At 39.8% G+C, this 20,584-nt stretch overlaps 1 protein-coding gene across 2 annotated transcripts in view; it reads right to left on the bottom strand.

The window, feature by feature from the left end:
• Positions 1-809: 809 nt before the first annotated feature.
• Positions 810-20,584, bottom strand: part of LOC145501875 (DENN domain-containing protein 3-like) — a 47,104-nt gene continuing 27,329 nt past the window's right edge. For both annotated transcript variants that reach the window (XM_081481265.1, XM_081481273.1), the window contains 22 exons: positions 20,136-20,161; positions 19,798-19,838; positions 19,072-19,176; positions 18,150-18,196; positions 17,777-17,833; positions 17,379-17,449; positions 16,628-16,758; positions 15,616-15,714; positions 15,430-15,499; positions 15,244-15,268; positions 13,024-13,086; positions 11,469-11,547; positions 10,729-10,763; positions 10,191-10,268; positions 8,649-8,736; positions 8,250-8,316; positions 7,748-7,826; positions 6,692-6,767; positions 5,457-5,578; positions 4,823-4,945; positions 3,073-3,138; positions 810-2,507 (listed from right to left, as the gene is read on the bottom strand). In XM_081481265.1, coding sequence (XP_081337391.1) covers positions 2,235-2,507; positions 3,073-3,138; positions 4,823-4,945; positions 5,457-5,578; positions 6,692-6,767; positions 7,748-7,826; positions 8,250-8,316; positions 8,649-8,736; positions 10,191-10,268; positions 10,729-10,763; positions 11,469-11,547; positions 13,024-13,086; positions 15,244-15,268; positions 15,430-15,499; positions 15,616-15,714; positions 16,628-16,758; positions 17,379-17,449; positions 17,777-17,833; positions 18,150-18,196; positions 19,072-19,176; positions 19,798-19,838; positions 20,136-20,161 — 1,821 coding nt within the window. In that variant the 3' untranslated portion in view covers positions 810-2,234. The remainder of the gene's footprint in view (positions 2,508-3,072; positions 3,139-4,822; positions 4,946-5,456; positions 5,579-6,691; positions 6,768-7,747; positions 7,827-8,249; positions 8,317-8,648; positions 8,737-10,190; positions 10,269-10,728; positions 10,764-11,468; positions 11,548-13,023; positions 13,087-15,243; positions 15,269-15,429; positions 15,500-15,615; positions 15,715-16,627; positions 16,759-17,378; positions 17,450-17,776; positions 17,834-18,149; positions 18,197-19,071; positions 19,177-19,797; positions 19,839-20,135; positions 20,162-20,584) is intronic.

Below are 20,584 nucleotides of genomic sequence, written 5' to 3'. Positions count from 1 at the left end.
GTGATGATGGACCGTGATAAGAGTCCTTGATAATGATCCGATTATCGTGGGCCTTGTTTTACAAATAAAGCTGAATGACGTAGAACGAACACATATGTCGTCAATAGAAGATTAGGGATGATGAGTTGATCTTTTATCATTTTATAATCTTTGCTGAAGGATTTACCGTATATAAATAAAGTAGTTACAGATTCAGATTTCAGATTTTATTAATTGACACTATTTACAGACATATTTCACTATCGCACACTATTACAAAAAATTCATTAATTAAGTTACCATTACCATTACCACTGTTCGTTATAATCTGGTGTCCGCAAGATTCAACGTAACGCGGGGCTCGTCTGTAGTTGATGAAACCGAAATCCTAACACTTTCTTATTGTCTTCTCAGGAATTGCACAGCTTACAACGGCGGATCAAGGGGGAGGGTGCAGGGGTGCGCCCCCCCCCGGTAGATGAAACCTTCTTCGTATTCGCTTTTAAAATTTGTTCACCTCACCAGTCAGTTACACCATTCCTTAGTGGTGCAGCCCCTCCTAAGAAAAGTCCTGGATCCCTCCTGGCTTAAAAAACAAATCGAAATGTGGTTTAGCGTGGTCTGTACTCTTATCGACAACGATACGCGTCATCACAGTGGTCAAAATGTTGTGGGCTGCCGATTGAGTCCACAAAGAAATTTGACCACTGCGATGATGCGTATCGTTTTCGATAAGAGTACAGACCACGCTAAACTACATTTCAATTTGTTTTTTTTTTATCGACAACGGCAAATTAGCCAATCAGATTAGATTATTCAGATTAGTAGCAATTGCGGTAAAATAAAATATTCCTTAAATACTCCCGAGGAACAAAAAGATCACTGTCCGATCTCGAGTCACTGCATACTTGCGACTGTAATGAACGATAGCTAAACCGAACAGATTGCCTTATTCGCATTAGAATAATAATAGCGAACAACGGAGAGTGAAATGGGAAAAAAGCAAAAACAAAAAACAAAAACAAAAACAAAAGGGCTAGTCACCCGAAGACCCAAACCTCGCCTCCCCCTCGTTACCCTCACAGCTTCCCATTGCCGCTTGCGCTAGTTAGCTTGAACGGAGCTCCAATGAATTTCAAACACAACTGCAACGATCGCTTCCTCATTTACATTTTTTTTGTCCATAAAGATTCATCCACATAACTCATTCCGTGCCACTTAACGGGAACATAAGAGCAAGGCAGTCTCAGATGATCAGTTAGTTAGGGAGTACCTAGGGCGAACGGCAACGGGAAGTGTAAAACAAAAACTGGCGAGGATAGCGGGAAGGGGTTGGAGACTGGGTCTTCGGGTGACCGTACTGGGTCCTTACTGGGTGGGGCACGTGATCGGCGCTACGCCCAAACCCCAACCTAGAGGGCTTGGGGCACTTCTTCTTTGCAGAAGACCAAAGTTAATCGTATCAAATAATTTGAACCGAATATTACAATCGCGTCATTCTTTACGCTTCAAGCTAGCAACAGCTGACCTGATCGAAGATCTTTCTCATACAAATATCGTTTTATTAAGGCGGTTCACACTCAAAATGGGAGTCCGGTTATACAATACATTTTTCAGTATATATTTATAAATAGTTTGTATATAATCTCTATTAATTAATAACTATTTAGATCTTTTCTAATTAAACAGCCTTTAAGAATACTTAAATTCCCAACTAAAAATTGTCGATTTTTTTTTTAACTCCACCCCCCTCCCCCGCGGCAAACTAAAAGTTTTTGTCCCCTTTATAAATTTTGAACTAAAAATCCAACGGTTTGTTAAGGACCTAACTGCAATTTTCTATCACACGACATCAATCTCAAATCTAGGATTACTACGTATCATTAAAATCGTTACACATTTGTACGGGAATAGCAGAGGTACAGTTATTGTTTTCAAGTATTTGTCCAATCAATCTCGTTGAGAGACCCTGGGAACGAGGTTGGTATTTATTTGAGAGGATCCGAGAATACAAGGAACAAAGTTGGAATTTTAAGTGTTTCACAAGGTTAAGGGTTTCATAGCACCCTGGAAATAAGAAAGTTTTCGGGATGCATTGTTGAACGTATTCCTGAAACCTTGACAATTTTGAAAAAGGTAATTTCTAAAAACAAGATGGTGGAGGCGTTGAATTACGAACTCAAATAATAACAGATTGTCACAAAGCAAGGAAGTTTCAAAATCCCATCCGGCATCTTGTGATTACTATTCACAGATTAATAAGTAGCGGATTTTGTGATGTAGCGTGTTTGATTGCGTTCCAGATCAAATTGGACTGTATCTTTCTTGCGGACCATTTCAAAGCCATCCACCTCACAAATACCAGCCTCTTTTGTTTCCTCCTCGGGTTCGGGACTCTTTGGGCAATCCGTGGCAAGATGCGATCTCCAGACAGCAATGCGCCCGTCCCTTGACCCGGGACCCGAAATCACAAACCCGTAGTCTGTAATGCACATGGAGCGAACTCGGTCCTGGTGTAAACATAACTCCTGAAATAAAACGAGTTTGTGGTAGTACAGTTAGAAAAAAATCCAAGAGAAAACAAAACAAAACAAAAAGCAATTCACAGTAACACTGTAGGATGCGAGGATATGAGGATACGAATAAGATTCTCTCGTTTTGCCACTTGTTTTACTAGCTTCGTCTTCGTTGCAACCGCTATTCAGGTTTCCCGTATTGTTTCTCTGACTTTGTTCCACTTAAGCCTTGCATAACGCCCCCAAAATGGCAGATAGCTCTCTTTCAATGTTACCTCATCGCATAGGGCTAAGTTGAGGGAAGAGCCCGCCACTGCTAGCGCAAAGGCAATAGGTATGAAACAAATATATATCCTGAGCTTGGGGAGGTGGTGGGTCGTAAAAGTTGACTTTTGTTCCCGAGTGCAGATAAAAGGTTTCGGATATGATGTTTCAGAGATAATGTTTCAGATAGGGCGAGCAAATTTATGTAAGAGCGCAAAGGATAAAAAAAGGCAACAAGCATCCGATCACGGAAGATTCTGACTAGACGACATAAATTTAGGTCATGAGCTCATTAATTATAATTAACGCGTACCATTTCTACTTTACAACTCTCGGTGTTCAGCACATAGATCGTGCCACTTTTGCTTCCAGCCCAGACCTACAGCAACCAGAAATGTAAATAATGATCATAAGATTTAAATAACGTTAAAATCCTATAAGTCCAACTCGCAAAGACAACAAAAATTCCTTGGTTTTCACTTTCCATAAGAAATGTTTACTTGCCTTAACATGGCTGATTGTATAAAAAGGAGCCAATTCAAATTTGAAATTTGCGTTAAAGTAACTTTCTTCAAAAGAAAACAGTCTTGGCTTCATCGGCTAACAAAACGAGCAGCAACTATAACGGGATAAAGTAGCATGACCATCCTGACATGACGAGGTAGAAGCATCGGAAACGTCTGTGTCAGGCCTATGGCTGGTTTGCAGTGTCACGCCATCAAAAATAAAAATCATAACCAATCAATACATTAAGTCAAGAAGCTGGGATATGAAAGATGATTGGTATATAAAAAACCTCACCAAGATTTAGGTCTGTGCGGTTTTTCAATCTCCCGTTATTCGGAGAAGTGTTTCACTCAAATTTATAGAGCTTTGTATGGAGTCGCCATGTTTGTGCCCCTCGGAGGGACACAAACATGGCGGCCGTAAAGTAACAAAAACATTTGTCATCGAGTTTTGCCACTGAAACGAAAAGTTATTACTCTAGAGCTCCGAAACATTGAAATTAACACTTTTTATAGAGCAACAACTGTTTAGTTAGCAAAAGCCTTGAGCAATAACTCATCTTTTGACCTACTCGAGAACCTTATCGGGCCGCCATTTAATGTCACACAACGCATAAACTTGGAAATTCAAACGTGCCCTATTCCAAAATGAGGAACCCTGCCAAGCTTAAACGTTGCAAAACATCAAGTTATTAAAGGGTCTTAAAGGGTCGAGAACCTTATCGGGCCGCCATTTAATGTCACACAACGCATAAACTTGGAAATTCAAACGTGCCCTATTTCAAAATGAGGAACCCTGCCAAGCTTAAACGTTGCAAAACATCAAGTTATTAAAGGGTCTTACATCTGAAGAAACTAAAACTTCAGAGGAATTGGTAATTTCCTCTTTTGGAAAATGATGACGTCACATGAAAAGCGGCAATTGATTGATTGATCGATTGATTGATTGATTGATTGGTTGGTTGGTTGGTTGGTTGGTTGGTTGGATGGTTGGTTGGTTGATAGATTGATTGATTGATTGATTGATTGATTGATTGATTGATTGATTGATTGATTGATTGATTGGTCCATACGCTGGAGCCTATCTTGGTTTCCGTGGCATTAAGTGACTAAGAGTATTTCTGCTTCCCCCCCTCCCCCACCACCCTGGATGGGATGCTAGTCCATCGCAGGGTTACCCCCTGAATTCGCTTGTGCCAATTTACACACCTGGATGGAGAGAGGCACTGTGAGAGCCCGGAGGAAGGGGGGGGGGGTGCTAGGTGCGAGAGTTAAGTTTTTTGTTCATGAACAGTGGCCAGGGTTCGAACCAGGACCGCTCGATCCTGAAGTCCAGAGCACTAACCATGAGGCCACAGCGTCTTCTAAACGAAATTGAGAACTTCTGACCAGATACCGAATTCACTTGACCTCGAAATTGTCTTTCCTTCTTTTTGCTCAACCTGAGAAATCCCCGCTGATTATTAAATCAATGTACTCGATCGAACAATGGGATTGTGCGTCGTTAGGTGTGTAAGACAGTGAATCTGATAACATTATGGCGAACATGTTAATTACCTTGTTATCAACTTGGAGCATGTATGTGAAGCCTCCGCAGTCGCAAACTTTACGATGTTCCTTTTCGCAAGTATCAGTGTTCCAGATGACGATAAGACCCTGCCTGTGACAGCCCGTCCACACCTAGTGCAGAAAAAAGGAATGATAACAAACTACGAACACAAAAGCAAGACTGACTGTCTACATGACCTACTGACCAACCGGTTGGCTAAATGAATGAATGCCGGAATGGATGAACAAATGACTGACTGTCTGACGGATGGACGGACAGACTGACTGACAGACAAACAGACTAATAAAACTGACTGACTGATTGAATTTACAGACTGACTGACGGACGGACGGACGGACGGACCGCAGATGGACTGACTGACGGACGGACGGACGGACCGACGGACGGACTGATGGACGGACGGACTAAAAAACTGACAGACTGATTAAATTTACTGACTGACCGACCGACTGATCGACTGATTCAGCTAACTGACGGACTAACTGACAGACAGACAAAGATAACACAAATAAACCTACTACGTCAATTAAGAAAACTTCTTTGACATCCACTCAAAAAGCAACAAAGGGAAGCAAAACTAACAACAACAAAGAGTGTCAAAACAATTTTTCCTTCACCTACCCGTGTATCAGACACTTTGCACATGCAATCAATGCTCATTTGTTCGTCTTCCTTGGAAGTTAAAACTTTAGTGGCTTCATCAACTCTCTCGTAATTAATGACGTAAACTGAAAACTTCGTTGCTATGGAAGCAACACAAAAAAGCTAGTTTACGCACCACAACTAAATGACGATGGTCATAATGGAGCAAATTTCGACATGAGATACCCTTGAAAGTTGCTACAACCCAAAAGTGCCAAACTCCCCAAAAAAGTGAAAAAAATTTGATGGCTGTTGTTAAATCCCGAAAGAAATGATCCTTAGAAAACGGACGACCACTCTAGATTAACTCTTTTATACAATGAAAAAACAGAAATAAGAGATACATGTATGCAGTGAAATCGGATGTTTAATTTAATGACTCTCATTTCAAGCACAACAAACTTCTTCGTTTCGATTCAAATTGTTTTCTAGAAGTTTATGCTTACACTCAATAACTTCTTTTCACAAGGCAATATCTAATAGCTTATTCCTGTAATTGATTTAATTTAGACTTATGTTTTTTGTAGAGCCCCTTAGCAAAACCTCTGCTAAAAAGAGGCGAGGATTGATACCAATTGAGAAAAGATCTAGCAAGCCACATTTTTCTGTCCACCTGTTTAAGGCACCAAAATATGACCGAGTTAATGAAATTGAACTAACTAACAAAACCGAACGACAAAGGTATGGACAAAATATTCCATGATCAATACCACAGCAAATTTGGGGTGGTCGTATTATAGAACTAAAACAATCAATAAAGTAAATGGCCGTAAGGGAATCGCAACATGTTGCCAAACCCTAACCCGAATTAAAGGAGCTACGTCACAATTTGCGCATCTTGAAAAGTTTAGCGTAAGTTTTTTGAGGTCGCCGTGTTTATTCCGTGTTAAACTTCTCTATCCTTTACCATCCTTGTTCTTTTATGGTTTCTCATTGTCTTTCAGGTTTCCTTCAACTGAAAGGTACTTTTGCACGTGGCCAAAATAACTCAAAATAATGTAACTGAGCTTCTTTAAGTAGTGGCCTGACTAAGTCTTTGGATTGGAAAAAAAAGTGGTCTTATGACAAGATGATCGTATCAGCAAGGTCCACTGTCCCCTTTGTTTCGCGGGTTTGTATAGAAAATAAAACAAGCCAGTTTCTTGTTGTTATTGTTTTGTGTTTTTTTTTTGGAAGAATCTAATCTATACGTTAAAGCATCGAGTGTCACTCACCACACCAGAAAGTGTCTCCTACAGCAGTAAACCAGTCAAGGGTTTTCCTGTCTTTTTGGTTGAGTTGCACCTGAAGCTGTGAAAAAAAGAAAAACGCAGACGGTCTTAAGTTAGTATCTTCGCCTTCACACATCTTGCAAAGAAGACTTTTAGCAGCAAAAAAACAAACCAGAAGATAAAACGCCGCGCGTGCAAGGACGAGAAAGCGGCGACCTTGTTTTCACACTTCCCTGACTTTTTGTCGTCTAGAGGATTCTTTTGCCTCACACTGGATGGGCACAGAAAAAGATGGGTTACTGGAAGTTTTGCAAAGAATAGTCACTGGAAAAAAGAGAAGCATCCGCTGGAGGAGGTAAACAAACCCAAAATCAATCTTAGAAGTTTTTGTTGGCGTTTTACTAGTGTTGAAACTGTGACTCGATTGGTAGTGCCCTTTGAAACTTTTCTCAATGTCGTTATCACAAATCGGCATTTTTAGGCACCATCTTAATGTAGCAAGCAAAGTGCCTCTCTCCATCCAGGTAAATAAATGGGTAATGGCCAGTCAAATGTTTGAAGGATTACCCTGCGATGGAAAAGTATTCTACAAGTATCCACTAGAGTTGGGATACTCCTAAGCACTTCACGATACAGAAATTTCAGATAAGCATCGTCCTTTAAGGCCATTAGGTTCAAGCAAAGTTTAAGTAGAAAACCGGTGATATAAATAAACCACAATATTTAGAGAGGAAGCCACATAAGCTTTAGCTGGTTTTCATGAAGGTCCTCTGCCCTGGTCGAATTGGAATTTGGAGATATTGGTTTTTGTGGGGGGAGGAAAACCGGAGTACCCGGAAAAAACCCTTAGAGCAAGGCAAGAACCAGCAACAAACTCAACCCACATCTGGGCGGAATCGAAGCCCGGCCACATTGGTGGAAGGCGAGCGCTCTCACTACTGCCCCAAAATTGAAACGCTGTTGCGAAGGAAATCACAAAACCTAAACAGACCAAGCTGGAAGCACAGTCGGGCCATTTGGAGAATCACTAAACATAACACTACAATGTGCTCTTCTTACCTCCTTCTTTGTTGTGAGTGTCACAGGATCCCATCCAACAATCTGTCCGTCGGAACTGGCGCTCCATACCGTGGTGTTCCTGTGAGACAAACACAAATCAAGTTTGTTGAATTTATAGCAGTCAAAATAACAGGTGTAATTTACGACTAGTAAAAAGACAACAAAGCAGCGCATAAAAAAAGTAGCAGCACATGCTTGAATGCAGTGCTCAAAGTCTCTCATTTGAAAGTTGCAATCATAGCAAGCGTTCCCGTATGCAAAGAGTTTCATGCCTGCTGGTCGGTGGAAAATTGGGGTGATGGCAAAAAATTGACGGATTGGGGGGGGGGGGGTGATTCCGTCGATTTTTTGCTCTCACCCGAATTTCGCACGACCGCAGTTTGCTCATCCACCCTCCCCGGAACGCTAACTATGTAGGCTATGTAGGAACACTTTGACAATGTATAGCAGAAAGTGTTTAATATTTACTCAGCCATGCTAGACTCTATGAGAAGATACCTACCCTTGACTGTCGACAGTTTTGGTCATGTGTGAAATAGAGTCCCGATGTCCTAACAGTTGTTGATCGGCTAAAAAAATATTGGACAAAAATAACTATTGAAACTTGATGTTTATAGATAGTTTTGTTACCCGCAAACATTGGTATGAAACTTTTCAGGTGCTATACAGAACTAAAATAAACTTGAACGAGAAGATCCTGAAGTTCAACGCCGAAAACCTGTTCAGAATAGGTGGGGAAGGAACGTTGAAGGGGACGCAGATTGATAATACCCCTCGTCATAAATGGCCAACGGTCAACTGTTGCAGAACAACAGTTGAAAGACCACAGAGACTAACATCTGCGTCAAGAGGACAAACTGCCTACGATAAAAACAACAACAACAACTTTGCCTGGTCTTACCTTTCCCAGTCTGCGTGTTGATGACGTAGATAGTGGTATCCAAGGAACCAGCCCAGACCTGATTCTTTCCAACTGCCAGCAGGCAACTCTGTAGGAAGATATAGTCGCAAGTGGTCATACACCCTGCGCCAGAGGGGCAGGGAGCGGAGGGCATAGGAGTGGGGGGGGGGGGGGAAGAGTCATTGCGCAGGCTATTATTCCTTCCAGGCTAGGATTTAAGGACGTTGGCCCTAATTGTTTCTATGCATCCTTTCTGCGCACGCAAATTTACTCGCCACGTCATGCATCGAGCGGGTGCTAAGTAATAAAATGAACAATGATAACCTGGCAGATGGCCATTACTATAGCTTTGCCTGGATTTAATGATCTTGGACATTCAGTGACCCCTATTTTTTTCCTTGGATGGATCATTTTCTCTACTGATTTTCTAAGTTTAGCGAAAAAATGAAGAAAATCTATCGATTAGAAGTTTGAATTTTTTGCGAAATGCACCATCGAATTCCCTTCTTCTTAGCTCTTCATTTATCTGTGGGGCAGTTTCAAATGCCTCTTGAAGGGTTAAGTTTGTGAAAATGTTGGCAACATTTGGAATTATCTACGCAACAGACCCACTTCTACAAAATATGACTAAGATCGTTTGCCTTTGTTGACTCACCTTCAATATTTTAACTATAAACCGCCGTAAACCACGCTGAATTACGATTTTTCATAATCAGGGTAGTTTTCCACAAGCTTTATCTCTGAAATGAAGTTGGTGACCCCTCATTTTTTTTTGGCATTCCTCACACAAGTAACTCATTATCTGACTGCAGTAAAAATTTAAAAAAATCTATCGACTGGAAAATGTTCGCACGAACTTCCTTAAGGCAGAACAAATGGCTGTGTGCTTCTCGATATATGATTTAAGACACTGAGGGAAACAAGGGTCGCTTGTATTTTTGTTATTGAAGTAATCTCACCAACGCTTACAACAGTGAGCATTGATTTCCACCCTTGTTTCAAGGGTCTCTCATATGCATCTTCCCGACCCCTGTCTCCGCAGGGGGAGAGACCCTGGGAACGAGGTTGGTTAATTTCTACCATTTGTTATCAAAATGTTGCGCATCTGCCAAAAAAAAAAAAAAACCGCTCAGAAACTCATTTCACCTGGCCCCTGTTGTTCGAAGGCTGAATAACACTATCCACCAGGGCCCAGCAGTTCAAAGGGTGGATAACGCTATCCACCAGATGAATCATTATCCAGCGGATAAATGTTAACAAAACAAACCACGCCATCCGTTAGATAGTGATTTATCCACTGGATAGTGGTTTATCCGGCGGATAACGCTATCCACCTTTTGAACAACCCAGGTCAGATAAATAGGTATCCAGTGGATAACTGTCAACAAAACAAACCACGCTATCCGCTGGATAGTGATTTATCTGGTGGATAGCGTTATCCACCTTTAGAATAACCAGGGCCTGATTATTAAACCTAATCGTAACAGACAACACAACATGAGTCCAAAGTATACCAAGTAAATATGTATACGTTACACATACCACTCTGTCTTTTGCATGTCTCATGTGTGTCTCATATTCCCACTCAGTTGCGTCTGTCACCACAACAAAACCAGACCCCTGGAAAAAAAAAACATAATTCAAAGGACAGTTGAATATAAAAACCACTAATAAGCTTCCACCACCGTTTAACAATTGATTCATGCTTTAGCATGCGTCTTCAAGTTATGATGCCTTGAAGAAGTTTGGAGAGTACAAGAGAAGTACAGCCCAGAGCAGCTCCATTGAGCTTCTTGAATGCCCCCCATACTTCCCAAGTGCATCATAATTCGATGATGCACAGCGCAAAGCACATACATCAATTGTTTTATAACATAACCAATGGAAATAAACTTCTGACGGAGTGAAATTTACTTTGTCATGTCATGAGCGTGCGTTGTTGGATAACGAACCACACAGAGTTTGTTTATAGTTTGATAGAGCGGCTTTGCTAGCTAAGTCATAAGTCAGTTTGTGGTTGGTACAATTTATTATTTTTGTTTTGTGATATATTTCATATCATTCGATTCTAATCTCTTACCATAGCACACCAGACCTTCGGTCCACTTTCTTTTGCTGAAAACCGACAAAGAAGGGTAGTTTTAAACGTTATGTACTAACTTTTAGACTGGAGTTACTTAGTGATTTGCCAGAAAATGTTTATAAAATTGCTACTCAAGCTTAAACAGTATTGGTCTTCAGAGCCTCCTAACAGAAAGATCGACTATGGTATGGTAGGTAGGTTAAATGCAATCTAATCCTACAGGATCGGCGTGGGCACTAACTCTAGTTCTGTACTGGGGGAGTAACTAAGAGTATTGCTTCTCCCCCAACCCCTGGATAAGATGCTGCACCATCACAGGGTTACCCCCAGCATTTTGTTACGTTACCCTAACAAGCTGTAATGGCCATTTACAAACCTAGGTGAAGGGAGATGCCCAAGAAGTGTCTTGCCCAATAACACAAGACAATGACCCCAGCCAGGGCTTGAGCCCAGATCGTTCGATGCGGAGTGCGGCTAGGTCGTCTCCCACAGAAGTGTAATTACGTTCTGATTTAAAAAGGACCTAACAAGGCAAACGGGGCTGGGAAATAAAGCCTATCAAAGGAGTCGCACTACTGGCCTAAAAAACAATAGAGTCTAAAACACTATAAAAAGAACACTTAAAAACAACTGAGCAGCTTTTGTAAAGCAAAGAAATGAAATCAGAACTTTAAAAGAGGTGTTCGCTAAGTGACTGTGCAGTTCACTACAAAGTAACAATAGATTTTGTGACTCACAGCCAGGCACGTATAGAAGTGCCTCTACTGTTGTTTTCTCCATGTCTTGAGGTGACGGGCTCACTCTCTTCCAGAGCGTCTTTAAAATAAAAAGAAATACAGGTAACATACAAGTAGTAATCAAAGATTACAGCAGTGCGTTCATGCGCGTACTTTGCATGTTTGGTCTACTTTGGTGGCATTCAAAACTAAGTTTGATCGAATGATAGATAATGGTCTGCACGTGAAGTTGAATCCCATAGTAAAAGAGTTTTAAATTAATTAAGTACATTTACTTGTACTGGACAAAAATATTTTCCAGGAAAGGAATTTGAACTGTTGGCAACACTTAGAATTCAATTTCAGATCACCAACACAAACATTACATGAGAAAATAGTTTTGTCAAGCGACCCTACAAGAGAGCACATCGCCAAAGGTTTTGTATTTGTTTACAATGCTCAAATTTGCATCTTGTTTTCACAACCATTCTGATCACATAACACGGTCTTTTGGAGAGTTATACAACACGGAAAATTTGTTTTCTGACAACCAATTATGGCCACTACAAATTTGCTGAGCTGCAAATCGGAAAATTTATTTTCTGACCACAGATCTGAGGGTCATCATCCCATGGCCATTTGCTGAGCTACACGGAAGATTTGTTTTATTCTTATCAAAAACTCAGGCCATTTGTCGTAATTTGCAATTGCTGTGGGGGTGGGGGGGGGGGGGGGGAAGAGGAAATCAATGAACAAATCCGTCCGAAAAATTCTCCATATAAACTGGATTATGATTGTGTTACACTATGTGAACGCAATAAAACGAGTTACATAGTCACAGAAAGCCCTCGTTCCCATCGACCCAAATTGAGACTGTGAGGGTTACTAATGCTGATACTGACAGAGTGATTTGGTATCCGTAGCGAAAAGTCCCAATTTTCCAATTGTTTTATCTACGATAGCAGATGAATTATTAAACTGTTTATATTCTACAAGTTTTTGCAGCTTGTGATTCACCTTCCACAATAATTTGATTTCACGCAACGGGCACTTAATTCACTTTTGGCACAATATATAAAGGAAAGGAGCATATTGGAGAAGGGGTGCTTAATAGGGACATGGTGCCAATTTCTTTCTTCCACATAAACATCAGTGTGATAGCCTTTTTATGAACAGTAACCGATGCTGTGACTTAAAAACTCCAATGAGGCTTCGTATAGTTATATGTATAACAGAATTCGTTCACTCTACATCAGTAATGTTCAATATAACGTCCATATGAGGAAGCAGACTTCATAATTCACTCATCTAATCACTTCTGCAATGGCCGGGAGACGCTTCCTAAAAGGGGAGGTTATTAGAATAGGGGCACTTATAAGTAAGAAACAAAAAAACAATCACATTAAAGGAGAAACGCTATTAGAAAGGGAGTGATTATTGGAAGGATGGCTCTAAATCAAATCACTGCAGTTATGTTTTGCACATTTTAAGCTTAGTTTTAATTTGACGCTTTAACATTTGTGGATGGACACCGCATGTAGAATGTTCTCAAACGCATGGCCGATCTTTTCCGTACCTTTCTTGTATGGTCAGACAGTTGCTCTCTGAAGTTACTGAGTGTGCTAAAATAAAGGACAAGCTAAAAGAGAAAAAAAGATAACCAAAACAAATTCAGATTATTACTTTAAGCGCCTCCATCCCAAGGTTGGGAACAACCGACCCCGGGGGTGGGTAAATACTAGTTCAGGTTGACTTGAGTGGAGAAAGAAAAGTGATGTTGACATGAGCCTGGGGTGTATGCAGTGTCAACTTGGGTCTCGAAAAGGGTTACCCGGCAAGAAAGGTTGAGCTGAGTTGATAACTTTATTTATACACGGTACAAATTCGTTCAGCATAATTTAAAAGTATAATATTTAAGTCTGCCTAACTAAACTAACTAATAATTAAATAAATATAGTATTACATACATATAAGAACAAAAAACTATCATATCACTAAAGCTGCTTATCAAGGGTGCCGTGTCTCATTCAAAGCTGTAACGATGCAGTCCACGTTTAAATTTACTTGAAGGAACTGTAGATCGGAGTTCATGAGAAAGGCTGTTCCACAACATAGCATCCCTGTAGGAAAAACTTCTCTTTAAGTAGGGCTGGGCTGTGGAGGAGCCGGTTGACTCCGACTAGAAACTTTGTTCGCGAAGACACTTCCATAACACTGACTGAAGGAGAGTTTAAAGATTTTACTCAGCTAAAAAAAGCAAACGAATGGATAAACTAGTGAGAAAATCTCAGATAGTGCAGAGTGTAATTTACATCTCTGATGCAGTAGTCACACAGGTCCTCACCCCTACTGTTCTTTCCCTTGGTAGTCACCTAGGCCTTTTCCCCTTTGCAGAATATGAGCGGACAAAAACTTGGTAAGACATACTCTTAGCCGTGTGTATGTTTCATGTTTGTGTTTTGCCCAAAAATAACTTACAATTACCGTTTGCCAAGACGGTTTTAAAATTATTGTGGTCTTTTATCTTGAGTTTCGTTCATTTTGTAGCATTACTTTTCACGCCAACGTTTGTAATTTGATACTTTTGTTTTCCTCGCCAATGTATGCAACAAGATACCTTTGTTTCCACGAAAATATAAGAAAGATGTGTATTTTTTTAACTTACTGCTGGAGATAAATGGAATATAAAAGTTCAATATCTGCTGAAAAGTTGAAGAGGAACGATTTTGTTTTATTAAAAACGTAAATTTTCATTTCACCGATAAACAAGAATTAATCTAATTATCAAATAGTCACGTCGAGTCACGGAATAGTGCGTTCTAATTCTGTTGCCAGCCGAGTTGGTGTAAACAAAACCACATCAAACTAATACACAATGCCATTGAGTAATACAACTGTGGAGCGTTTCAACAAGAAGTATTGAAGATCGAGATCTTTACTTGACCGAAATTATATCCCACATCGGTGAGCGAGTCACCTCATCGACTGATGAAATTAATTGGAGGTTTCAGTAAGTGCCACGGAGTCGGCAATAATAACGAAGTTTCTTTTGTCACAAATTTACTAGTTTTACATATAACTAACGCGGGAAAGTTTCGGCTGAATATGATCTTTGGGTTCTCTTTCATAGAAGAGGAAATAAACAAGCTGCTAAGGAGAAGCAATATGTTCCCATTCTCTATTTCAACCCTGGCAAACACACAATAGTTATAAAACAGCAGACGACATTTCCTGAATAGAGCTAGGGAAGATTCCAGAAGATACGCAGTCACAGTAACGTTCTTTGGACTAAAGTGATACCACTAAATGTGGTATCACTCATTACAAAAAACAAAAAAAACGTGCATCTGAACTCGAGAACGGAGTTTATCACACTAGCAATGCTAGAACGCATGCGTCTTATATGCTATGTAATGTATCTTTCATCTAACATATAGTCGACTTTGACGCTAACTAATCTGCGCATGCGTTTGGAGCAAATTGCTTCTCTTCTTGAGAGAATGGCACCACAAGGATAGGATGAGATTTCCAAAACCAAATATATATTTTTGCCATGTTATCACGTTTTGCGTAGTGCACTCGGGTACCTACTGCACCCAGCCCCCCCTTCCCGCAAGGCTAATTGATTAATTGAAATTAATTAATTCAACAAACATTAAAGTTTACACCTTATGGCGTTAGTTCAATAGCGTCTTAGCGAACAGCAGCCCCCTAAACCATCCCAATAGTGCACTCTGCACTAAAAGGTTGAATTTGCTACAAAATGATACACAAAAGGAAGTCCAAATTATCTTACCGTTGCAGTTTGCTCAGCGTAGTCACTATTCAATGAAAGAAACAGAGAGAACAAATGAAAAGATACTTTGCTAAAATAATTGCTTTACTTCTACACTTACATCATGTTACCTGATTACTTTGTTTTTGGTTCTACGACACTCAATTGAAAACCATGCTAAGACTTAAACTGTAATGACCTGTTTACCTTTGTCTTAGAGCATCTGCCATGATCACATTTTGAGCAGCTTCCTTTATTATATGCGGGTCCTTCCAAGCTTCAAAAAGAAACGTAAAATTAGTGTCTCATCACGACACAAAGAAACTGGACGAAGGCCAGAAAATAAATTTACAAAGGAATTACAGGTAACGAGCAAGGTCAGCAATCTCTTACCAGAGGCAACCTCATATCCTGCTTTGATTTCCAACAAACAATTACGCCAGGATTCTCCGTCCTCCTTGACAGATGCTACAAATGGCACTGAATCCTTAACTGCAAGTGAACATAGTTATAACAGTCTCTATTTGTAACATTACTGTGTACAAGCTTTTTAACTCTTTTAATTTTTAGATTATTTTTTTTTTATTTTTTTCCCCCTCCACTTTTTTAGCTTTTTAAATATTTTTTTTATTTGATGTAAAGCGCCATGGACAAATAGTGGATTGGCGCTATATAAATATTTTATTATTATTATTTATTATTATTATTATATATCTTAGCAATTTCTATGGGACAGTTATCACGCTACAAAATTACACGCAGTAGTTTCAGTCAGTCTGGTGACACGTAAACTTTTTCAAAAATTCAAAATGAGAACTAAAAATATATAATAGCCATGTTTGAGTTAGAATATGAATAGCCAGAAGGCAGGAGGAGGGTTATTGCTGTAAACAACTCCTCGGTAAAGGTTAAGTCTGCGTACAAACCAAATGCCTCATCAGGCCAGAGCTATTCCGGTTTCTGTAGCATGAAGCGACTAGGAGTATTTCTACTCCCCCCTGGATGGGATGCAAGTCCCCAGCATTAAATTCGCCGGTACCCATTTATACACCTGGATAGAGAGAGGTATTGTGAGAGTAAACATTATTGCTCAAGAACACGACGCAATGTCCCCGGCCAGGGCTCGAACCCAGACCGCTTGCTCCAAAGTCGAGCGCACCAACCATAAGGCCACTGCGCCTCCAAAACTCGCCAGTAGGGAGTAAATTGATTTATCAATTACTTGTTTTATTTCCCCAAGAAAGAGAGAGTTTCTGTTTTTCTGGTATTAGTCCATTAGCATTTAAGAGAAAAAATGGATGTTTTATAGTTTACGTACAAAAAGATTAGAAGTTTCAGATCGGTAGGTAAAAAAAAACGGTTTTTTTTTTTACCTAGCTCCTAAACTAATCAAACTGAATCTTACCTTTACTGGTTATTTTAATAGCTGTTACGCCACGAAGAAGGCGGCTTTCGGAGTATGGCTCCACACTCTTGATCTCTTCATTCCCTACGATACGAATACAGTCTTTTCTTCCATCGGGCAAGAACAACAACCTGGCGTGTAAAACAACATAAACGGAATTAACGTATTTCCATTGAACTGGGGCCCTGTCCACACTACACCAGAGAAATTTGAAAACTCAGCCATCACCGGTCATTCTGGACTTGCGTTTGATGAGACTCGGACAGGGAAATATCAAGAGCATAGTGACTTTGCAACTCATTGTTTTCGAAAAGCTCCGTTTTCAAAATGTTTTCTGTCCACAAAAACAAAACCTGGAATTTTCAAATTCCTCCGGCTTCAGGAGCATTTTCAAAATGCTCCGTTTTTGTGACAGATTAGTGTGGACCATAGGCCTAACGGTAGAAATGCGTTTTCAAATTTCTCCAGCGTAGTGTGGACGGGGCTCGAATTGCACATCCTTGCTGTGCATAATTTGCCCTCGTTAGCGCGTGCCAACCCGTTCACATAGGCAACAGCATTGATTGCAAGCCTGTTGGGTGGCGTCGGCCAGCAATTGAACCACTTAGTTATTGACCGACTTCAAGTCGATGAAGGTAAATTAACTGCTGTAGCGAGTTTGTGAAGATGACGGTTGCTTTTAATTTCTGCAAAGTTTGCTCCGACGGGACTCCACCGGGCAGAAATATATTAACATTAAAGCAGAACTAACCTGTCGATTGTGAGAACAAGATATCCCATTCCCTCATTGGTCTTGATATGCTGCGAGATCTTCAGCACATACTGTTGAAAATTATTTATGCCAAGTCAAGGATTATTTTGCTACTAGGTAGTTACAAAAGGTAAGTCTGCATCTGGCCAAGTGGTCCATACACCCACAGCTTATCACGGTTTCTGTAGGTGAAATTCTACCCCTCGCCCACCTACCCGGAGTAAGGGGAAGTAGAAATATTACTAGGGAATCTTACTAGGAAAAATATACAAGGGGAAAATCAAAATGACAACTTTCGCAAGAACGTCTGGGCTAAATTCTTCAAGATGTTCCAATCTTGACAATGTTAACTGCCCAAATTATATATTAAGACACTGAACACAGATTAAAGTATTCACCTCATTTTCTCCTAAGAGAATGTTACGAAGTAAAATACTCTTGGCCTTAATACCAGCCTAGGGAAAAAACAAATTTAAAAAATAAAAACAACAACACCATCAGCAGAAGAACTTCTCGAGAATGTAATTTAATGGCAAAAGATACATGACTTACAGTGTAGCTTATTTCATATTTCATTCATTAAGTTATTTGTCATTTTTCAAAGACTCTATCTTCCAAACTACATAGCACTACACACATTTGGACAACAGAAGATGAACGAAATGAAAAGATGAATGAATGAAGAAACACCCTACTGCCAGGTTTGTAATTTCCATAGCTGGATAAAGAAGATCAAGAAATTTCTGTAAATCGTTACGTTAGCTACATTACCTGGCTGAAAGATTCATAGAATGCAGCAAACGTTTCCGGATCCACCACTAAAAGAAAAGGATTCAATTATAAATTATTTCCAACTCTGGGTGAAGTAAAAATTTTGTTGTTTTTTGTTGTCATCTCAACATGAAGACTGCTATTAAAGTTTCCTCTGCAAAATGTTTCGCTAACACTTTAGATGGTAATGCCTAACTGCTATTCAGTTTCAGAAACAGATATTTTGCACATGTGAGCTAGTTCACAATGATTTCCATAAGTTCTTCTTTAATGACTTAATGCCACTGATCTATTTTTCGTTGATGCTATCACCATTTCTTGTAACATAAACTGAAACGAATAGAAGTGTAGATGCTTTCAAAGCCACTGAACCAAAATACTGAGAACTGTTGTCAGCCACCTAACATGTTAGTTGAATGATCTAACCAATTTAAACATTGATTCTCTTTCTGCTAGGCAGCTGTGACAATTTGGTCATTCATGAAGACAGTGTCCTTAAGTTCTTGATTTACTTTCAATTCTCATTAGCTGTCTACTTAATTAGCTTAGCAAACTAATGATGACGTAAGGATACCTTTTACATAGATCTCAAGTGCCGAGTGTTTTCTCATGACTGAGCTGGAAGAGTTTTACTCAAAGTCTTAAATGAACAAAAAAAACTAACAGTGTTTTCGTCCGTTTGAGAGAATCAGGAGGATGGGATATTCAAATGAAAAATCGCCTAACAAGTACAGGTAGCCATCTTGCCAAATAACTAAATGGCAGCTTTTCATTGGTTTTTTTATTAATTAAAAATATTAAAAACATCTCTCGATTAAAGAAGCTGAAGGTGACTTGAAGAACTCTCAATTTATATCTCATGTTTAATAGTACAATGTCACAGATAAGGTCCGTGGAAAAATTTTGTGACAGATCTTTTTACCTTTGGTACTGGAATTCACTGTCAATGCTTCGAACAGTCTTGTTCCGGCATCTTGACTGTTAGCAATCTGTAGCATGCTGACATGCTTCACAAACTCTGCAAGAACTAACAGTATCAAGAAAATAGATGCCAAATTAATAAGGGTGAAAAGGTAAGTAAAATCTTAGCTTCCTACAAAGGCATTCTTATGGCTCGTCACACACTCCTCCCTAATGTGGGCAAGGGAAGATCGCGTGACAGACCCAAAAAGCGTGCAGGAAGGAGTCCAATAAAATCTCAACCTCGTTCCCAGAGCTTTTCCCAATCTCCAAGGAAAAAGCCCTAGGAACGGGGTTGGTAAAATCTGTGTTCGAAGCGAAAATGTAAAAAAAATGACTTGTGTAAAAGCTAGAAAACGAGCAAATGCCTCGTACAAAGCTTAACGTCTCAGTGACTATCTTGCTTTTCGGGTAAAAACTGGAGGATTTGGACAATTAGGGACGTTAAGCAATAGTTTTGGCAGGAACAACGGTGAGACCTATGCGCGCAGTGTGTTTCACCACTTAAAATATACCATACTTTATACAAGCGGCAACCACTTCAGTAACTCGCATCGCAGGCTCAGCTTATGACCAGAGATGGGAGGCCCACTGACAGGTGTCTCTTATTGTACAAGCTATCACATTGTAAAGATAAATTTGCTGACTGCAGTTCAGTTTCTAAACGAAAGTACAAGTAGGAACTTACCCAATGGAGTAGACGGAATTGCAGAAGTAACCACTTCTTTCCTATTAAAACAAAAGTGTTCACTGTAATTGGCTTATCATTTTAGTACATTAATACCATGGCTACCTTTCTATCAATATCTGACGTAGTAAAATTTCAGTTTTGAATTTTCATAGCGGTTATGATATATGACAGTGACCACCTCTCGTGAAAATGTTGCGTTCAGTGTTCGGCCATTTAGAAGAGTAGAGTCAAATCAGGGCTGATTATTGAGATAGTGTGTAAAAAGGCGTGTTGATTAAAATGAGTAAGCTGCATGACATGGTGAAACTGCATGAGCCATTGAGGAGAACGCTTACCTGTCCCGTCTGAAGTCTACCTTTTCCTGAAAAAAAAAATGACAACAAAAACATGAACAGTTAACAAATTCCAATACTTCAAGGCATTAAAGATTGATAAGTTCGATACATGAAACAAACAAACAAAATCAAAATAAACGAAACCACAGCAACAATTCTAACTTGACAGAAGGCCATTTCTTAAACATTTTTTAGAGTAAAGGGACATCTTATGATCTATATCAGCAAAATACGTGAAACACTAGAGCCTCGCGTTTTCAATTCTGACCATATGGTGATATAGCGATCTGCTTCCTTCCTTGCCATTGTTTGCTATCCTCATTTACTAATGGGTTCCTTTTATAACTTCAAACCATTAATGTTGGACTTCCTATCAAGCTGTGTTTCCTAAATATTTCCAAACAGTGAATCTGAACTTCAGCTCGATTACTATCCACCAAACGTACACC

The sequence above is a fragment of the Orbicella franksi genome, chromosome 1 (assembly GCF_964199315.1).
Source record: "Orbicella franksi chromosome 1, jaOrbFran1.1, whole genome shotgun sequence".
In the NCBI taxonomy this organism is placed as follows: Eukaryota; Metazoa; Cnidaria; class Anthozoa; order Scleractinia; family Merulinidae; genus Orbicella; species Orbicella franksi.
This window is presented reverse-complemented; position numbering and strand designations above follow the sequence as displayed.